This window comes from Aspergillus eucalypticola (genome assembly GCF_003184535.1).
Source record: "Aspergillus eucalypticola CBS 122712 chromosome Unknown BO83scaffold_17, whole genome shotgun sequence".
NCBI lineage: Eukaryota > Fungi > Ascomycota > Eurotiomycetes > Eurotiales > Aspergillaceae > Aspergillus > Aspergillus eucalypticola.
In genome coordinates, this window is record NW_020290291.1 from 166,009 (window position 1) to 183,121 (window position 17,113).

General features: G+C 50.0%; 5 protein-coding genes across 5 annotated transcripts; 3 read left to right on the forward strand and 2 right to left on the reverse strand.

Annotated features, from left to right (window-relative positions):
• Positions 1–465: 465 nt before the first annotated feature.
• BO83DRAFT_399959 (uncharacterized protein) lies at positions 466–2,755 on the forward strand (the record flags this gene model as incomplete). Its single annotated transcript, XM_025533368.1, has 8 exons — positions 466–519; positions 695–787; positions 847–915; positions 937–984; positions 1,019–1,138; positions 1,217–1,493; positions 1,595–2,322; positions 2,357–2,755. The coding sequence occupies 8 exons, from the start codon at positions 466–468 to the stop codon at positions 2,753–2,755; spliced, it is 1,788 nt and encodes a 595-aa protein (XP_025386624.1).
• A 1,239-nt stretch (positions 2,756–3,994) lies between these two features.
• Positions 3,995–5,596, reverse strand: BO83DRAFT_340607 (glycoside hydrolase family 28 protein). Its single transcript, XM_025528590.1, has 2 exons — positions 5,049–5,596; positions 3,995–4,998 (listed from the first exon to the last, which is right to left on the reverse strand). Exons 1-2 carry the CDS (start codon positions 5,274–5,276, stop codon positions 4,114–4,116), a joined length of 1,113 nt encoding a protein of 370 aa, XP_025386625.1. The 5' UTR covers positions 5,277–5,596; the 3' UTR covers positions 3,995–4,113.
• Positions 5,597–7,871: 2,275 nt separating this feature from the next.
• Positions 7,872–9,708, reverse strand: BO83DRAFT_363552 (carboxylic acid transport protein; the record flags this gene model as incomplete). Its single annotated transcript, XM_025529575.1, has 5 exons — positions 9,115–9,708; positions 8,931–9,061; positions 8,697–8,875; positions 8,281–8,629; positions 7,872–8,185 (listed from the first exon to the last, which is right to left on the reverse strand). Exons 1-5 carry the CDS (start codon positions 9,669–9,671, stop codon positions 7,872–7,874), a joined length of 1,530 nt encoding a protein of 509 aa, XP_025386626.1. The 5' UTR covers positions 9,672–9,708.
• A 2,188-nt stretch (positions 9,709–11,896) lies between these two features.
• On the forward strand, positions 11,897–14,488 carry BO83DRAFT_379575 (potassium transporter). Its single transcript, XM_025531538.1, has 2 exons — positions 11,897–13,393; positions 13,454–14,488. Exons 1-2 carry the CDS (start codon positions 12,140–12,142, stop codon positions 14,135–14,137), a joined length of 1,938 nt encoding a protein of 645 aa, XP_025386627.1. The 5' UTR covers positions 11,897–12,139; the 3' UTR covers positions 14,138–14,488.
• A 1,145-nt stretch (positions 14,489–15,633) lies between these two features.
• BO83DRAFT_62250 (uncharacterized protein) lies at positions 15,634–16,183 on the forward strand. The gene has a single exon (XM_025537484.1). The coding sequence runs from the start codon at positions 15,834–15,836 to the stop codon at positions 16,113–16,115; it is 282 nt and encodes a 93-aa protein (XP_025386628.1). The 5' UTR covers positions 15,634–15,833; the 3' UTR covers positions 16,116–16,183.
• Positions 16,184–17,113: the final 930 nt, after the last annotated feature.

Consider the following 17,113-nt stretch of genomic DNA (forward strand, 5'->3'; position numbering starts at 1 on the left):
GCATACATACTATATAACAAGAGAGTATAGATATTCCCGAACCTCATAGTAGACTATGGGCCATCAGACCCGATGGGGCATAGAGGAAAATTGAAATGAAACGCATGACAGATCATGGTTATATAAAGAGTGTGGAAGAAAAATAGAACACAACGGCCCCTTGTTTGGAACTACGCCCCGACGGATATCTGTTCATACAAAAGGAGAAAAAAAAAAAAAAAAAAAAAAGAGATTCACAAGTTCCCATATGACAAGGCTTTGGACAAGAGAAGCTAGTGCATGTTATGAAGTCATACTTGTCAATCGAACTATATGTCCCGTCGATACGACACTACGGTTTACTGTTGTTCGAAGATATACCAGGGTCATGACCCCCCACCTCCAATCCGGGTGAGGACAGTCTTCAACCCTACCTCTTGCACCTCTACCAAGTCTCGAACAATTTTTATCTGCTTTTACTGAACAATGAAATCATCACTTTCCCATAGAGGACATAAGAACCTGACTGATGTTCTTTCTGTGTGTGTGTGTGTGTGTGTGTGTGTGTGTGTGTGTGTGTGTGTTAACGAATCCGGTCCATCAGGGATGCATAACAACCCGAAACAATCCCCTACGACGCACAGTTGGACTAGCCGTAACGTTTCTCATGGGGAGGGTATAGATATCAATTAGTTACGAGAGATGAATTGCTCAGCTATACACCGATCCTCAAACCATTCTCTACATTGGTCCTATGGACATCAGATACATTCTCATCATCATAGCCGCCGCTAAAGCTGGTCACACAGTAAGTGCACGACAGACCCCCACCCATGTTACGGCTCACGGCTCATTCCCAACTCCTAGGCATTCTTCAGCTCTCACCGTAATAGTCTGGATGCCCATCTGTCTCTGGTAGAACGCAGTGGCTGCTCGGTTGCTCTGCGGCCAAAGTAGGCGCCGGCCGTCCTCGATCAAATCCTGAAGGCTCGATCCATGAAGGAGGTGGATATGCCTGAGCTGGATTTCTGGTTCTCAGAGCCAGGTCAATCCTCTTCCCTTTACCCTAACTTGGGAAGAGGCTCGCTACAAAACCTTCTGCATCCGACACACCTCCGGCTCGACCGGTACTCACCCAAGCCCGTCTTCGTTCCCTATGGTAGCCTGGCCAGCAATGACGCCCATCAGCTCATTCCCTCTCTCGGAGGGAAGCCCACCCTGATGAACTACTTGAAAGGAAAATGGTGTCTTCCTGGCCCTTCGAGTGCTCCATGCGGCTTGCTTAACATTCGTTCTAGCATTCAACATATTCTCCGGCGTGACTGTTGTCCTCCCGCCCCTTGGACCACTTACCTCCGACGTTGCCAATGAAATCCTCACTTCCGCCAATCTTGACGGTACGCTACTGGCACCATCACTGATCGTGGACCTATACAACAACCCCATCCATCGCCAAAACATCATCAAGCACCTCAACCTCCTCTCCTATGTCGCCGGCTCCCTCCCCAAAAGCCGTCGGAGACGCCCTCTCAACCCAAGTCAAATGCATGTCCATCATGGGCACATGCGAGACCCTACTCTTCCCACTCGAGATGAACGACGACCCAGCAGACAGACTGGGAATACGTGACCGTGAGCCCCTTCTTTGGGCACGAATTCCAATCCAACCGTGACGGTCTATCGGAGCTAGTCCTCGGCCGCCAACCCAACCACGTGCTCTTTCAGGGTGCTTTCTACACCTTCCCAGACAAGCAAGAGTACCGCTTCGGAGACCTTTTCGCGCAACACCCACTTCGCCCGGAGTCCTGGGTATTCCGGGCGCGGACAGACAATATCATCGCTTTCACCACTGCCGAACAGCTGAATCCCATCACAATGGAGAGCGTGATTGTAGCGAGCCCCAAGGTGAAATCCGCCGTTATCGGCGGTCAAGGCCAATTCCAGGCCTCCGTGTTCATTGAGCCATATGACTATCCAGCCTCACCCTCGGAAGAGGAACAATACTTCCAAGAGTTATGGCCGTATATCACCAATGCGAATCGCGGATGTCCCGCTCACGGCCGCATCATGAAAGGCTTCGTCATGCTCACTTCCCCGGATAAGCCGCTTCCGCGCGCCGGTAAGGATTTCGTTCAGCGTCATGCGGTTTTCAAGCTCTACGCTGCGGAATGGCAGGCTCTGTATGATAGGATGCGTCCTCATGTCGCTGCCCCTGTCCCTACTTCTTCTTCTTCTTCTACTTCGTCATCTCCCTCGCTCTCACCCTCTACCCCTCCTCTCCGTCCCGAGTCCCCCACCACCACAAATAAATCGGCATCAGCCCTAACCACCGAAATCGAAGAAGTCCTCCACCAACTCCTCCCTTAAAGCCGTCGAGACAGCCGTCGGAAAAGCCATGCAGGGGGTTCTCACTCGTCTTCTGACAGGTCTCACTACTGGTTCTGCTACTATTGCGCCTGCGCCTGCTCTATCCCCTCCTACATCCCCCTCCTCCTCCGCCTCCTCTCCTAACACAAACTCCAATATCCATATCCCCAAACCCGACCTAAAAACCTTCATCCACGCCCACCTCACAGAAACATTAGATCAGCAGCAAGCCTGGACCGACGACTCGGATCTATTCCAGTTTGGTCTCGATTCGCTCAAGGTCATCGAGCTGATTGCGGAGGTGAATAGGTTTCGGAAACAGTGGGATCCGAATGCTGCCCCGGTGGATCAGAAGCTTGTTTATGCGAATCCGTCGGTGAATCAGATGGTTGGGGTTATGAGTGGGTAGATCTTTTTTTTTTCCGTCCTTACTTCGTTGATGTCTGCGTCACGGTCATGTTGGTTTTGTACATTGTTATGTATATCTCTGTTGGAATCTATCAAGTACATATGTTGTAAACTGGGTTTGAGAGTTTTTGCTGCTTTGGCTGTGAGATGAATCAACATCCCACGAGCCGCTCTCGAAGCCAATCGGATCCTGCCTTAGCTACACCGTTTGCGGCTGCAGTCCTCGTGTAGAAGGATTTTCCATAGTTGCACAGTGATTGGTTGGTCATTACCAGTAAAGTACTGTCGAAACTTGTAAAGACGGTGATCCGGAAAGAGTTAATATCTTTCGGGATGGGATTATTTCTGGGGATCAAGTCGCAAGATTATGAAAATATATATATATAGCTAATAATGAATAACTAAACCCCTAGAGATCAGTGAGTAGTAGATAAACATCAGCTTCACAAGATAAAAGTAGGGTATCTGGGGGGGTGACTTATTGGCGTTCAGGTGAGGGAGGATGATGCACCGTTAGGCATTGTTCGAAAGCGTAAGATGCTCAATCTAGTAAGATAAAAGGGATCAAACGTGTGTCTGTATTCTCTAGGTAGAAGAAGAAGAAGATGATGATGATGTCGAGCTAAATACATGCAATCATCAGCAAAGGATGTAGTGTAGTCTGCTTCTTCATCGCCGAAGGGGGAAGGTGCCCCGTTGCAGATAAACAATCGCCATAGGTGAACGAACAGGATGAAGAGAAAGCAGCACGGCCACTAAATCTGATAACTCACAGAGGAAAAAAAAAATAAAAATAAAAATAAAGAACAAAAACATACAACAGAAGGGATTCGCTGGTGGTCACCCACCCAACTACTAACCTCCCGGCGTGTGGCTTAAGTACGGCTGAGCGGACGGGAAGCCCTGTTTTCCACACCCTGTGGTCGTATGTACTTATCCTGTAGTTGGGAGGGATTACATGGTTGCTAGTGGTAATTATTGAGCACAGAAGAGACGAGAGTTGCGTGGTGTATATTCATGATATGCAGGGCTGCACTGCAGTTATAGGTTTGGATCGGAATGTGGTGTTGAAGCTAGTATGGCATGAATAGGTGTGCTTTCCTTCAAAGCTGCTCTAGGATGGTGTCAGTCTGCTTATTAATTAACATTATTTATGAAGGATGAAGTAAGAATCTACTACTTCTTCTACAGTGTGTGCTATGCTTTGAATTCAAAGTGTATAGCCAATGGTTTTTATATTATAAATGCACGACTGTGTGACGGCAGAATGAAAGAAGATTAGCAATTATCTGAAGTGTACAGAGCGCACCACAGCTCTTCAAACTTTCTTTCCGGTTAAGAGAAAGGAAGGCAAGCCCTTTACTGACTGCAGGAAGCGCCAGAGGGAACGTTCTCGCAATCGCTGCTAGTCTCACCGCCGGTGATGTCAATGCCGGACATGGTCCAGTCAGTGCAGCTGCCGTCACCGCAAAGGATGTAGATCTCAACAGCGTCGGAGTCAACCGAGCCAGTGATGTCCTCGAGGGTAACATCGGAGATAGTAACACCGTTGGAGGGAGTGCCGGTCGGGTCACCGTTCTCGTAGTCCTGCTCGATGACGATACCGTAGTCGGAGATGCCGGAGAGCTGGATGTTGGAGTAGGTGATGTCCTCGACGGTACCGGTAGCGTCGTAGACAGTCTTGATGCGAACACCGTTCTCGGAGTCAGAGACAGTCGAGTCAATGAAGGTGACGTTCTTGACGGTGTTGTCGTCACGGCCACCAACGGAGCCGATGGACAGACCGTGACCGCCGGAGCAGGTACCGCCGGAGAAGTAGATGTTCTCGCCGGAGTTGATGGCGACACAGTCGTCCTGGTTCTTGACAGTGGCGCCGGTGATGGTAATGTAGGTACTCTCGCTGATGTCGAAACCGTCGGTGTTGTGACCGCCCTCGGAGTCACCGTCGCTGTTGTCGATGGTGACGTCCTCGATCACGAGGTTGTCCGACTCAACGGAGATGGCCTGGACAGGGGTGTTCTTGATGTAGAGACCGGAGATCTTGGAGTCATCAAGGTCGTGGGCGTAGAAGAACTTGGGCTTGGTCTTGCCGCCGTTGGTTCCCTCACCGTCCCACCACTTAGCACCGTTGCCGTCGAGGACGGCGTCGGAGGACTGGGTAACGGTGATGTCCTTACCGGAGATACGGAGGAGGGGTCCGTCCCACTCCTCGTACTCCCAGGTGGTGGTTCCCTCAAAGGTGACCTGGAGTCGCTGTTAGAACGGGGTTGACGCTAGGGCCGGGAGAGGCTTACGGTGGTGCCATCGTTGAGGTCCTTCAGGTTAAGGGTCTCACCGGCAGGGACGGTGATGTCCTTGAGGACGATGTCGGAGCAAGAGGTCTTACTCTCGGAGGCGGTGGCCGCATCAGTGAAGGTGCAGGTGGACCGCTTGTTGAAGTCGGTGGCGCGAGAAGGCGCAGGAGCAGCCAGAGCGGCACCGGCCAGGGTCGCGAGGCAGAACAAAGGCTTGGCAGAAGGCATGATTGCGAGTTGGATGGTTATCTGATCAACAGAGTAAATGAAAGACTGGGCAGTTCTGATCTACAGAACAGAGACGAGTGAAAACGAGAGAAGGAATGAATGATTGGCTTGCGCTGAGGAACAAAGGAACCTGCAAATCCGGCGATGACCTGGGTCTTAATATACCCTGGAAGCAAGCCTCCTTCATTGCGACTTATCCAATATCGATGCATGCATTAGACCTAGCTGGGTCAGGCAAAACTTCGGTAACACGCCGTGAGAGAAGCTCTCATAACGCGAAGGATTGGTCTAATGCTGCCTGCATGGGTTGTGAATGGGTGGCACCCGGGAGCCATCAATCTCTAACGACCCATCAAGGCTAGAAGGGCACTAAATGAATGGGTTGACGCGGCATTTCTTAATCGAACTTGGCTTTAAACGTGGGCCCGAGCCTATCGCGGAGCGTCCCGATAAACATCGCACACAGCAAATCTGATTATGCTTCAGCCACCCGTCTCAACGACATCAAGCCCCTTTTCGGCAGTTGATGTTCTTACAGTTGCTGATCTTCGAATTTTCTCGCGGGAGATTTTCATCTCCTTCCCTTGCATGACAGGAACACATGGCTTAACCTCTGATCAACTCTGTTGCACGTACGAACCAGGGGCCCATGGTCCGCGATCCGATTGTGCCGTTGAGATGAGGTCCACTCCACCCAAAGGAGTCAACGAGGCCGAGTCACACCGTTCGGGATCTTCGCACCATAGGGAGCGCACACGGAGGATTGAAACACCACCAATCCCAGTGCCCCTTTCTGGCGTAACGAATACGGGAGAACGGGGGAGACTAGTCCCTGAATCCTTCAAATTTTCCAGATGGAGTTCATATTAGCAGCGTGCATAGCGATGTTAAAATGCTGATCAATTCCCATTACGTTAATATGGGGCATGCCATTCCCCACCCGCCGTCGCCAGTCGGCATCATCAGGGGGTTTGGGCAATTAAGTCAAGCTCATCTCGGCAAATCCAGAGGCAGGAGGAATGCAGGTGTCCAGGTTGCAGGGTCCGGCGTTACAGACCCAACCGGGGAGTGCATTAGCGCCCACATTGAGAGCGACATGACGAAGGCAATGGCCATACAACTGAGGAACGGAGAAACGGAGCGCAAGCTTTCCCTTTCTTCTAGAGATGCCTGAAAGCTTGGGTCTATATTTAGTTAGTAGTCTCAGCTAAGCCCACATCAAAGAATAGGCTTGGTCCATAGGCTCCTTTCAGGTCTGGACTAAGCCTAGACCTTGGCCGAAGCAATATTGGCATGCCATTCGTATGTACGGCCTCGTAACGAGCACTGCTTTCAAGCAAGGCATGCAGGTCCTATAGTGCTTCAGGATTATAGCAGGTACCACTATTAATCTGCATCAGAAATGGATTCGTTTGGTAAATCGCAAGTATTCCAGATTGGCCGGTTGTAATAGCCTCCAATTAGAAAGCAGCTTGCACTAATTGCTCAAACGGCATCCCGAGTCATTGAAATATTTGCTATCGTCTGATCGCCCCAACGCTGTAGGGCTTTCGGCATCCGCGTAGAATTCGGAACCCTTCAGCAGGAAAGGGCCCTTTCTGCCCCGTAGGATGGATTGGCGCAATCCGGCACAACGCATATCCATCGTCCTGCATGGTGGGTTCGGGATAGAGGCCAGTCCCTTTGCGAAGTGGATCAGAGAGGAGTCGAAGTGAAGTAGCGGAGCCAGGATGTTGTTGACACCCCCTGATAAGATCCGCAGGGCTCCTATAGGCTCCTGGGACGAGCTATATAGTACTTTTTTGTATGCACGCTTGTCGCAAATATGAGGGGCATAGCAGCTGCCCCTTTGCGTTCAGTGGGTCTTAGGGAGGCATTCAAGGGACATCACAAAGTTACCTTCTTTCAGGCTCAATTGTGGTACAGATGGATTTGAACTTGGGTTTCTGCGTAATGTTTTTGTCAGTCGTCTTTCGGTCGTCTGTGATGTCAGAACATAAGAAATGGCAGTAGTTCATCTGCTGCTGCAGTGGTCATGTGACGGACAGAGATCATCGTGCTCTTGGTCTCTTTTGCATACATCCTTCTACCTTGTCCTATCTCTCTCTCTTCCTCTGTTATCTTTCTCCACTTCGGCAGGTGAAGATCAAGGTTTTGCGCTACTGATGTGAGCCGAAATTTCCTAACACCTGTTGAGACTCTCGAAAACCGCTTCAATCTGAGACAATGCGGTAATCCCAATGCCACATCGTTAGGTTACAGAGATACTGTCTCTATGTGCAGAGTGAACTGGCCAGCTCAGCGGCTGCAACAACCCTCATAGCTGTCAACAGCAGACAACCTGATGTCCAAGCCGCCATATCTCTTGAAGAACCCATAAAATAATGTCTTTCTGACTCAACGGTTCTCTCTTTATAGCTCCTCATACCCTCTGCCACGATGGGTATACAACCTAGTGCACAGTGTCTGTAATGGCAGTTCCTTACTCCTCAAGCAATCAAAGGCAGTCAACTAAAGTAGCCCTTTCTATGCATAGAAGAACCAACCACCACCGCCCCAGCATCCACCCACCCAACCAACACATTGCATCACAACCTAATCCTTCCCAACCTTCTCCTCAATATCCCCCTTCAGCCCTTCCTCAAGCTTCACCTCCTTCTGCAGTATCGCCGCATCAGCATCCTGTGCCCCCGCAACAGCCGTCTCAAAGCGACGGCCACGCTTCTCGGGTCCAAACGCAGTGGTAACGGCAATGCCCGTCGCAATTATAGCCGTAGCGACGCCCATGACGGGTCCGTACGCCGGAGCAGGCTTCCCCGATGAAGAAGTCACGAAGGTCTTTTCAGCAATTGCGTTGACGATCTGTGCGGAGGGAGAGGAAACCATGTTTCCGACTTGGTAAGTTATTCCTATAACGGTTCAAAATGTGTTAGCATCTCCAATTAGGATAGTGGAATAAGCCTGCCGCTATTGATAGGAAAGTGATGGAGACAGCGAAACAAACCAGGAAATGAAGACCGGAAAGCAGGAGGCGACAGCTCGTTGAGATGGATCGGGATCACGCCCCATGCGCCCTGAATGAAGAATTGGATGAAGAAGCCCGTCACGCTGAGGGCGCGCTCGCCTTCAGGTAGGATCCAGGCCGGGATCAAAATGCCGGATATGATGGCAGAGACGATAATCGCGCGACGGCGACCGAAGAACTGTGAGAGATAGCCGATGATGGTGCCACCGACGCAGGCGCCGGTTTTCATGAGGATAGAGGCACGGGACGCGGCGGCATTGTTCAGGTCTTTTTGTGTGAGCATAAAGGTTGTGTAGGAGTCTTGGGAGGTGTGTGAGTAGTAGTTGAACTGTTAGGAGAATGGAGGGGTGAGGTGTTAGCTTTGTTGGTTTAGGCATTGGGGCGTAGGGACATACCCAGGTCATGAGGATGACGCAGTAGACACACATCTTCCATTCTTGGGAAAGCATTTGTTTGGTTTCGCGCCAGAAGGCCCCAGGGTCGGAGGAAACTCTGCCTGCTTTCTTGGCTTCGATGAATTGCTTCGATTCGGGGAAAAAGATGCGGATGACGCCGACGCCGAGGGAAATGCCGGCTGGGATGTGGTTAGAGTCTCTCATGAAGTTAGGTTTTATCAATATCTAACTAACCTGCAATCCAGAAGACCGTCTTCCAGCTATCTGTCGCGCCGCCCACGCCGAGATTGGCACATGCTGCTAGGACGTATCCGAGGGAGTATCCTTGCTGTAGAATGCCGGACATGAGACCGCGAGCGCTGACGCTAGAGGTTGTCAGTGAGGTGAGTAGGATATGCACTCAATGTATCACACTTACGGACAATGTTCCAAAGCCATGGCAATCGCGTTACCATACACACCTCCCATGAACAAGCCGAAGAGGCTGCGTACTGCCAGGAATTGCTGGAAAGTGTGGCTGTAGATAGTGGCGATCTGAAGCACACCGAGGACAATCATATTGAGGACCATTGGCCACTTGCGTCCAAACTTATCACCGGCAAGGCCAAAGAACGCAGCTCCTACGCTTCTCAAAAGCAAAGTGAGGGTAATGGCTGTGGTCACATCTGTCTTGGAGCGGCCATAGTACTTGGAGAGCTTCACAGTCTGGATTGACAAAGCATGAAAGTCAAAGGCATCCGCAGTCCATGCAATGAGACCAACGATGAAAAACAGCCAATCCCGGGCACTCAGCTGTAGCATCATACTGATGGGATTCTGAAGACGATCCGGGGCTTGCCATTCTGTGTGAGTCTCACCATACTCGTTGGTTACCACAACTCGCTGCTTCCATTTGTATAGATCCCCCCACGCCTGTTTGGCAGTAGCCAGGATACCATCGGCAGGAGGTTCTGCTGGTTCATTTGCAGTGCTCATCGTTGCTCGCTTGAGGCTTTACTGCTTTAGATTGTTGTGAGGAAGAGGGAAGATGCATACGTTGATGCATGCGCTCTTCAATGCATCTACCCCCCCTCTCTTTATAACTCTGCTACATTCACTGTAACCGTGTCAAGTGAATTCCCACCCAGCACCCCACATCATGCGGTGGGATCAACCTCCGCATATCCCCCAGATTTTCATCCGTTCTTCCCCGCGAGCCATCTTGGGATTGGGCGGGCCAAGGTTGCGCCAAGCAGTTGGGCGGCATGCTCTCGTCCATGCGCCAGCAAATGTGCCAGCCACGCGACATGGGGTCCGCTCAACATCACTAGTAGTTCCGACCCTATTGTGAGATGTTGGGAGTGAAGGAAAAGGTTTATGCCAAGGCCAAGAGAGAGGGGTTTTGTCCAACTGCCATTAACAGTGGCGGGGATGGCGGTCCTGTGGCACGAGTGCAGGCAAGGGTCTGCTCGGTGAACAGGCGATTGTTTAGAGCTGTTCCTCTATCTGAGCAGACATGACTACTGGAAGTATTGGAAATGTTTTTCGCCTTTCGTGAGGATACTAGATGAGGCAGCTTCAATGGCTAGAGCAGACGCGTTGCTGGCCGGATATCTAATGCGGACCTGTGTCACAGTGAGTCAATTTCAGTCTTTTGCCACGAAAATACTACAGCACCAATCTCGAGTAATTTAACCTATCGGCAACAGCGACACCCTTGGCAAACCTTCAAGCGCAAGAGCAGGGAGGCGCGAATCATGCGCTGTGGGGTTTATATGCTGGGACATATATCCCTCCGTCCGCTATCCAGACAGACACAATATATCGTTTTCTTTTGGTCCGCCTGTTAGCGCTTTGACATGGTACAACCCAAATATCCGTTTTGGCGAATCATTTGCGCATGAAGGTTGCGAAAGGAGGGAGAAGCTAGAAGGCGTCCCGGACAACTCGGGAGGGCAGAACAAAGAAAGAGAGAAGATCACCTTTTCTTCGCAAGTAAAACTTGATTGATACCATCATTCTTGCTCTTGATATGATTCTACCTTGCTATCTTCAGAAAGAGACAGATTATGTGTCCGGGCACAACGCCAGCATGAATGATGTTACTTCCTCCCATACGCAGCTCCGTTATAGATTGACTTTTGGCTGTTAACTTCTCACAGTTCATAAAGGTCATTCATTTTCTGTCCTATTCTTTGACTTAGCATCAATATTGTCCTCAATTTACACTTCTTATGGTCGATGCCCATGAAGAAGTTAGCACCCAATTTTTTACCGAAAGACGGTATCGATTGCCGTAGTAGCAATGGATCTAGCAGTCCTCGTCTCACTCTACTCCACGGTGATGAATGGAAAGCGATCTGATGGCCAGCCTGGTTCTGGGACCGGTGAGAGAGCCTATAAACGGCCCCTAGAGGCCCTCTCGACGGAAATTCTCCTTTGAAGAGAGAACCTCTTCGAGCAGAGATTAGCCTCACCTTCCTGCGCAGGCTGATCTGGGGTTCTCCTCTCGCCGGGGCCCTCCCAGCGATGGCGACCATGTCGCTTTTGGTGTTGCATGAACAGCAGATAAGCCCCGGCTGCACTGGCAATTGTCTGCCAACAACATACTCAGTTCTCTATGCCCTAGGCTGCTGGCGGTGACTGCCAAGGTCAGGAAGGGCCCAGCTGTTATGCTCTCCCACCAACTTATCCTGAGTGTCGTTTAATTAACTGCGTGCGTCTTCATCTGAAATGCCCATGCTGCACATCACTGGATTGTGTAGAGTTTTGGGCCCGAAACTCACGGTCGGGAACTTCTCTTGAGAAGTTGTAAGTCAATTGATGATGAACGTCCCAGGTACGGTCTAGGACACTTTATCGAACACATATGATGAAGCCGACTATTTGTCAAGCTGATGCCGGCAAAACGGTCAGAATCCTGTTCCTGAGTCCTGCAAGGGTTGAACCCAGCCCTAGTAGTAATAACTGCGTTAGAGTTGATCAAACTATGGACCGTGCGTCAGTGGCTGGAGGGGAAGAGAGTGTCAAGTTGAGCAAATCAAGGAGCTCAGTATGAGCGATTATTGTCGTCCACAACTTGGGTCTTTGCCATCTGCAGTGCAACTCCTCTTGCTGTCTCGGAAATGGGCACTGCCCCAACCAAACATGTTTCTTCCCGATTAATTGGCAATAAATGGTGGGTCATCAACCCGTATATATCTTTTTTGTGTTCCCAGTGACCGATACTGACACATTCACCGGTTGATTGATCAGTCAAGCCAGCCCAACTCACTCTTGTGATGCAGCTCATTGAGGCATTTGTCGGCTTCCAATAGCCACTCTCCTTTCAACACGCAAGGAGCCGATCTCGGACTATTTATTTCAATCAACAATCGAGACTCTGCCGACCAGACCATTTGTGAATTCTTCTTCTCAGCCGTTTTACCTCAAGAGTTACCCCGACCGACTGAGGCATCTCACGCATGCCCCCACGCGAGTCCGTGGTCGACAATCCCAAGTCACCCCTACGCCGCTGTCACCACTACATCTACATCATCTCCTGGGCTCTATTATCGTCGCTTATTCTTTACTGCGCCGGAGGTATATCTTACGTCGATGCCTTGCTTCTCGCCTCCGGCGCAGCAACACAGACCGGCCTCAACACGGTAGATCTCAATCGCCTTCATGTGGTTCAACAGGTCACCCTGTTGGTGGTGTCAATGGTCACCAATGTCATCTTTGTCCACTCGCTTCTCGTGGTGATCCGTCTGTATTGGTTCCGGAAACGTTTCAAGAGAGCCATCAATGAGGCAAAGATGATGTGCCGCGCACAGCGGAATACCCTGAACCAAAGACTTGCCGACGTGGAGAATGGGCCTTCTCGATCATTCTCGCGCGAAAGGCCATCGGAGGACACGCCGCTACTTTCAACAGTCACCGAGGAGAGCTTGACTGCCTCGCCGAGCGAGTCGCCAGGGGGCAGGAAGTATGGCGCAACCAGCTCCATGAGCCCGCACATCACCTTTTGTGAGACGGACGCCGAGCACGAGGTAAAGCAACGCCGACGCACATACTCTGGTACCTGGTCGCGTCGCTCCTTTCCTGAGATCGATAGTCCACAGCGGCGGCGATCGTTCTCCGAGATCCAGAATGACATGCCGCCGCTGCCATCGTTGATGTGGCAGTCGTCGATTGCCAGTTACTCCGATTGGAATGAAGCGCAAAAAGAGGAGCTTGGAGGTATCGAGTATCGAGCCTTGAAGACGTTGTTTGTCATCCTTGTTTGCTATTATGTGATCATTCACCTGCTGGGAGCTTTGCTCTTCCTGGTATGGATCCTACCTAATAAGCACTATGGTCAGATCCTTGCAGACAATGGCCTCAGCCGGCCTTGGTGGGCTATTTTCACCGCTGGCTCAGCCTTCAATGACCTGGGATTCACGCTGACCCCAAACTCAATGGGGTCGTTCAATACTGCAGTGTTCCCGCTACTGGTGATGACCTTTCTCATTGTGCTGGGGAATACCGGGTTCCCATGCATGCTCCGCTTCATCATATGGACACTATCGCAGTTCACTACGTATGGCAGTCCCCTCGACGATGAGCTCCAATTTCTTCTGGATCATCCGCGACGATGCTTCACATTGCTCTTTCCTAGCACCGAGACCTGGCGACTAGCCGCAGTCCTCCTGCTCATCAATGCTATAGACTTGATCATTTTCTACACCCTCCAAGAGGTGAGTTGACCCCCGAAGAACAAACCCTCACCTGAACCAGTTTACTCATGACCTCATCAGTTCCCTCATCCCAGCCCCATATCAGCCGGCCTCCGCCTCGTGAACGGGCTATTCCAAATCGCCTCTACCCGTACCGCCGGCTTCACCATCGCCTCATTAGGTACTCTCCACCCCGCCGTGCAAGTTTCCTTCGTAGGGATGATGTACATCTCCGCATTCCCCATCGCGATCGCCATGCGCAAAACCAACGTCTATGAAGAACGCAGCCTCGGCATCTACAACGAAGAGTACGACGAACATGACAAGCCGCACCAATCCGACTCCCTAGGCGCTCATATCCAACGTCAACTGGGATTCGATTTGTGGTTTGTCATGCTAGGATTCTTTTTCGTTGCCGTCGCCGAGGGGAAACGTCTGCAGGAAAATCGAACGGACATTGCCTTCTCGCTCTTCCCGATTCTGTTTGAGATTGTGTCTGCATACGGTACTGTGGGATTATCCATGGGATACCCTGGTACGGAGACGAGTCTGTGTCGGGAATTCAATGGTGTGTCCAAAGTGATTGTCATTGCGATGCAGGTGCGTGGCCGCCATCGTGGTCTACCACATGCGCTCGATCATGCGATACTTCTGCCATGTGATTTGGTGGAGCCCGACGAGCAGGGACGGAGGCCAGAGTGGTGGTGGAAACGGTGGATCAGGAAGAAGAGCTCCGACCTGGGGAACTTGTTTACGCATGATTGATGTCAATCAAGGTATTCAGCATGTATGAGCATAACTGCCTTGCCTGGCATATATCCACTTCCATTGTAGTTCAAGTAATGAACTGCAGGAATGCATTGCATGTCATAACACAAGCTTTTCCCTGCATAATTGTTATCGATCGGACTGAACAATATCTCCACAGTATGAAACTAACAGTCTACTAACACTACTAATATTGCTATGTTCCTCGGCAGCACCGGGGATCTATTCCCCAACCCCGCAGGTGGCAATTCAAGAATCACTGTTAAAGCCATTAAACATAACATGTGAGGCATTAAATGTGCTGTGCATTAGTTACCACTGCTTATTCAAGCATGATACATTGAAATATTCACAGTTTATTATGCATGCATACATCCAAGTAATCACTTCTTATGTAACTTTTAAGACCCTTAATCACATCACCACCTACCCACCCACCTACCTACCCACTCCGATCTGACTGTCACGCGCAAAGTAAGTTCCTTGAAACACCACCAACAACATCAAATGAGATGCCATAGGGTGTGTACTACTATCGACGATAATCGCACATTATTCCCCCCCTATCTACGGAGTAGGTATCTAGCCCACCACGCGAAAAACCGGAACCCAAAGGATATAGAAAGGATATAGAAAGGATATAGAAAGGAAGAGAGGAAGAGAGAAAGAAAGCCCAGTGACTCATCCAGTATCAAAAGCCTCAATCATCAACTCATCACGAGATAGCTAATCACTCAATCAGCAAAGTAAAATCCATACCAAAGTCCAAGCCCACCCTCGGCCCGAGAGATCAACTCCGTTAAAAAAGTCATCTCTACTAATCAAAAATTCCCGGATCCCGGGATATAAAACCCAAAGTGAAAAATAAAACCGGCAGAAAAAAAAAAGAGGAAAGAATTAGGTAAAAAATCCCGACCCGACTACAAGGCTGAAGGCTGAAAGGGAAAAAAAATTTTTTGTTTTTATTTTAATTCCGTGTATCCGAGTGATTCATTCTTCACATGGGGTTTTCTCATTTCTGATTGATTAGTGAGATATTTGGGGTGGTTTTGAACCATGGGTCAGATCACGGGGTTGGTGGTTTTGGTTTGCCGGTTCCGGCATATCCTTTGCTGTTGCTGCGTGTCGGTCGGAGGTTGGGAGTGCGAATCGCCGATATCCCGTTCTTCTGACACCCCTTCGGGTAAGTGGGTTGGTTGTGCTGGGGAGATAGGGATTAGGAATTACGGGATGGAGTTGGGTTATGTCCGATATACTTCAGTTACTAGAATTCCAGTTATGGGGGGTAGGTAGGTGAGTAGGTTTGCAGTGGTGTGTATTACCATGGGAGTAGAGAAGTTGGTGAGTGATTATTAATTCTTCTGACAGTTTTGACAGAAGTTAAGGTTGTGGTTAATATAGTTTCAAATCAAGATAGTGTTTCGAAAATGGGAACCCCGTAGGGATACGAGGACCACTGCTACTGCTGCTGTTGTTTGGGGATGATTAGGCGATGGATGATAAATCTGGGGGAGAATTAGGTGAAGTGGTCGGGATATGAGGTCAACACTTTCTGCTTCGTAATGTTTGTTGGGATTTGCAGGGATCTGGTGTCGTGACGTCAATCAGAATCAATCCAGACCTGGCTCTCTCTAATCTATTGTGTGTTGATCATCATCGGGAGATAGTATCTGAGCGTGAATAGGAAAATGATATGAACAGTCGTGGCGGATCAGACCGTCTGTATTATCATGATGATGGTGGTGGTGATGATGATGATGATGATGATGATGATGATGATGATGATGATGATGATGATGATAGAGATGTCAGTGTGGCCAATATGAATTTCAAGATCATTGTTTGCAAGGCCAGGTTGATACGAGCGAGTCAAGCAATGATGTGGACCCCTGTCATTGGACTCCCCGTCTGCACAGTCCTTTGCTGGAGCGAGGGTGTGGCAGTAAACAAAGTTCCGGTGTTGCTATACAGGTAGGGACCAAGTATGGGCGCTGGCAGCCTGAAGCCATGACAGCGGTAGCGCCCTCCCGGTCGCCCCGAGGCAGTGGTTGCGGGTATGAAGAAAACGAGTCCAGAGAGGTGGTTGATGTGGTTAACATTCATTGTCATTCCCTAGGTTGAGTAAGCTTGACTGATTAACCTTCACGAGCAAGCCCCGAGCAGTTAATTAGTTCAACTGCAGACAGGCTGAATCAGGCACTTGGTAGGAGATCTCCGTCAGGTCCCATCCCTCGTATTTCTGTTTTGGGGGAGAGCTGGATGCCATGTCAGATTCTCTCTTTCTCTCTCCTCCCTTTTTTGCCCCACCGGCTGGATCCAGACATGGTTTGAGGGAACACAGCGACATTCCTTGACACGCTGGGCGTTTTCGTGGACTGGTTGCTGAAACTGGATGGATCCAGACATTCATTCTGTACGAGGGAATTGCGATCGCCTCTTCTAAACATGTTCATTACTCTTGTTTGGTTATTGTTCTCAGCTGTGTTCTCTTTAAGGAAACAGACTAGCAGACTAGATCATCAACTGATAGTATCACATGACCCACTAGCCACGATAGTTGCTGACTAGTCTGCTGCTCCCCACAAAGTCCCCATCGAGGCTGTGTAGATACTAGTAGATAGATGTAAGGTTTCAGATAGACGACAGATTAACTGATAGCAAACCAAAACAAGCACGTTGATTATCTTCATGATAATCCAGCCCCCTCAACACGATTACGTACAATTTCCGCCCCCATACTTTCCCAACTAGCTGGACAACTTCGCGGAACTCAGCCATCTCTAATACGTACTCAGCCAGCCAGGGGGTGATCATCAAGTACTGCGGAGGCAGAGGCAGGGCAGGCAAGCAGGGCGTCGCCAAGAGCAGGACACGTTTGTCGCTAGCGGTCAACCCTCACAGATGGAATCAACACAAATAGCCCAACTCGGTAAGTTAGCTACCCAAGTTTTGCGGTGGTGCCCTTGATCCTCC

What these genes read in the sequence shown, in the direction of transcription:
- BO83DRAFT_340607 (XM_025528590.1), bottom strand. Translation starts at nt 5,276, where the DNA reads ATGCCTTCTGCCAAGCCTTTGTTCTGCCTCGCGACCCTGGCCGGTGCC. An exon ending in ACCTCAACGATGGCACCACC is followed by an intron (nt 4,999 to 5,048) that starts GTAAGCCTCTCC and finishes CAGCGACTCCAG; the next exon opens with GTCACCTTTGAGGGAACCAC.
- BO83DRAFT_379575 (XM_025531538.1), top strand. Translation starts at nt 12,140, where the DNA reads ATGCCCCCACGCGAGTCCGTGGTCGACAATCCCAAGTCACCCCTACGC. An exon ending in TTTTCTACACCCTCCAAGAG is followed by an intron (nt 13,394 to 13,453) that starts GTGAGTTGACCC and finishes TGACCTCATCAG; the next exon opens with TTCCCTCATCCCAGCCCCAT.
- BO83DRAFT_62250 (XM_025537484.1), top strand. Translation starts at nt 15,834, where the DNA reads ATGAACAGTCGTGGCGGATCAGACCGTCTGTATTATCATGATGATGGT.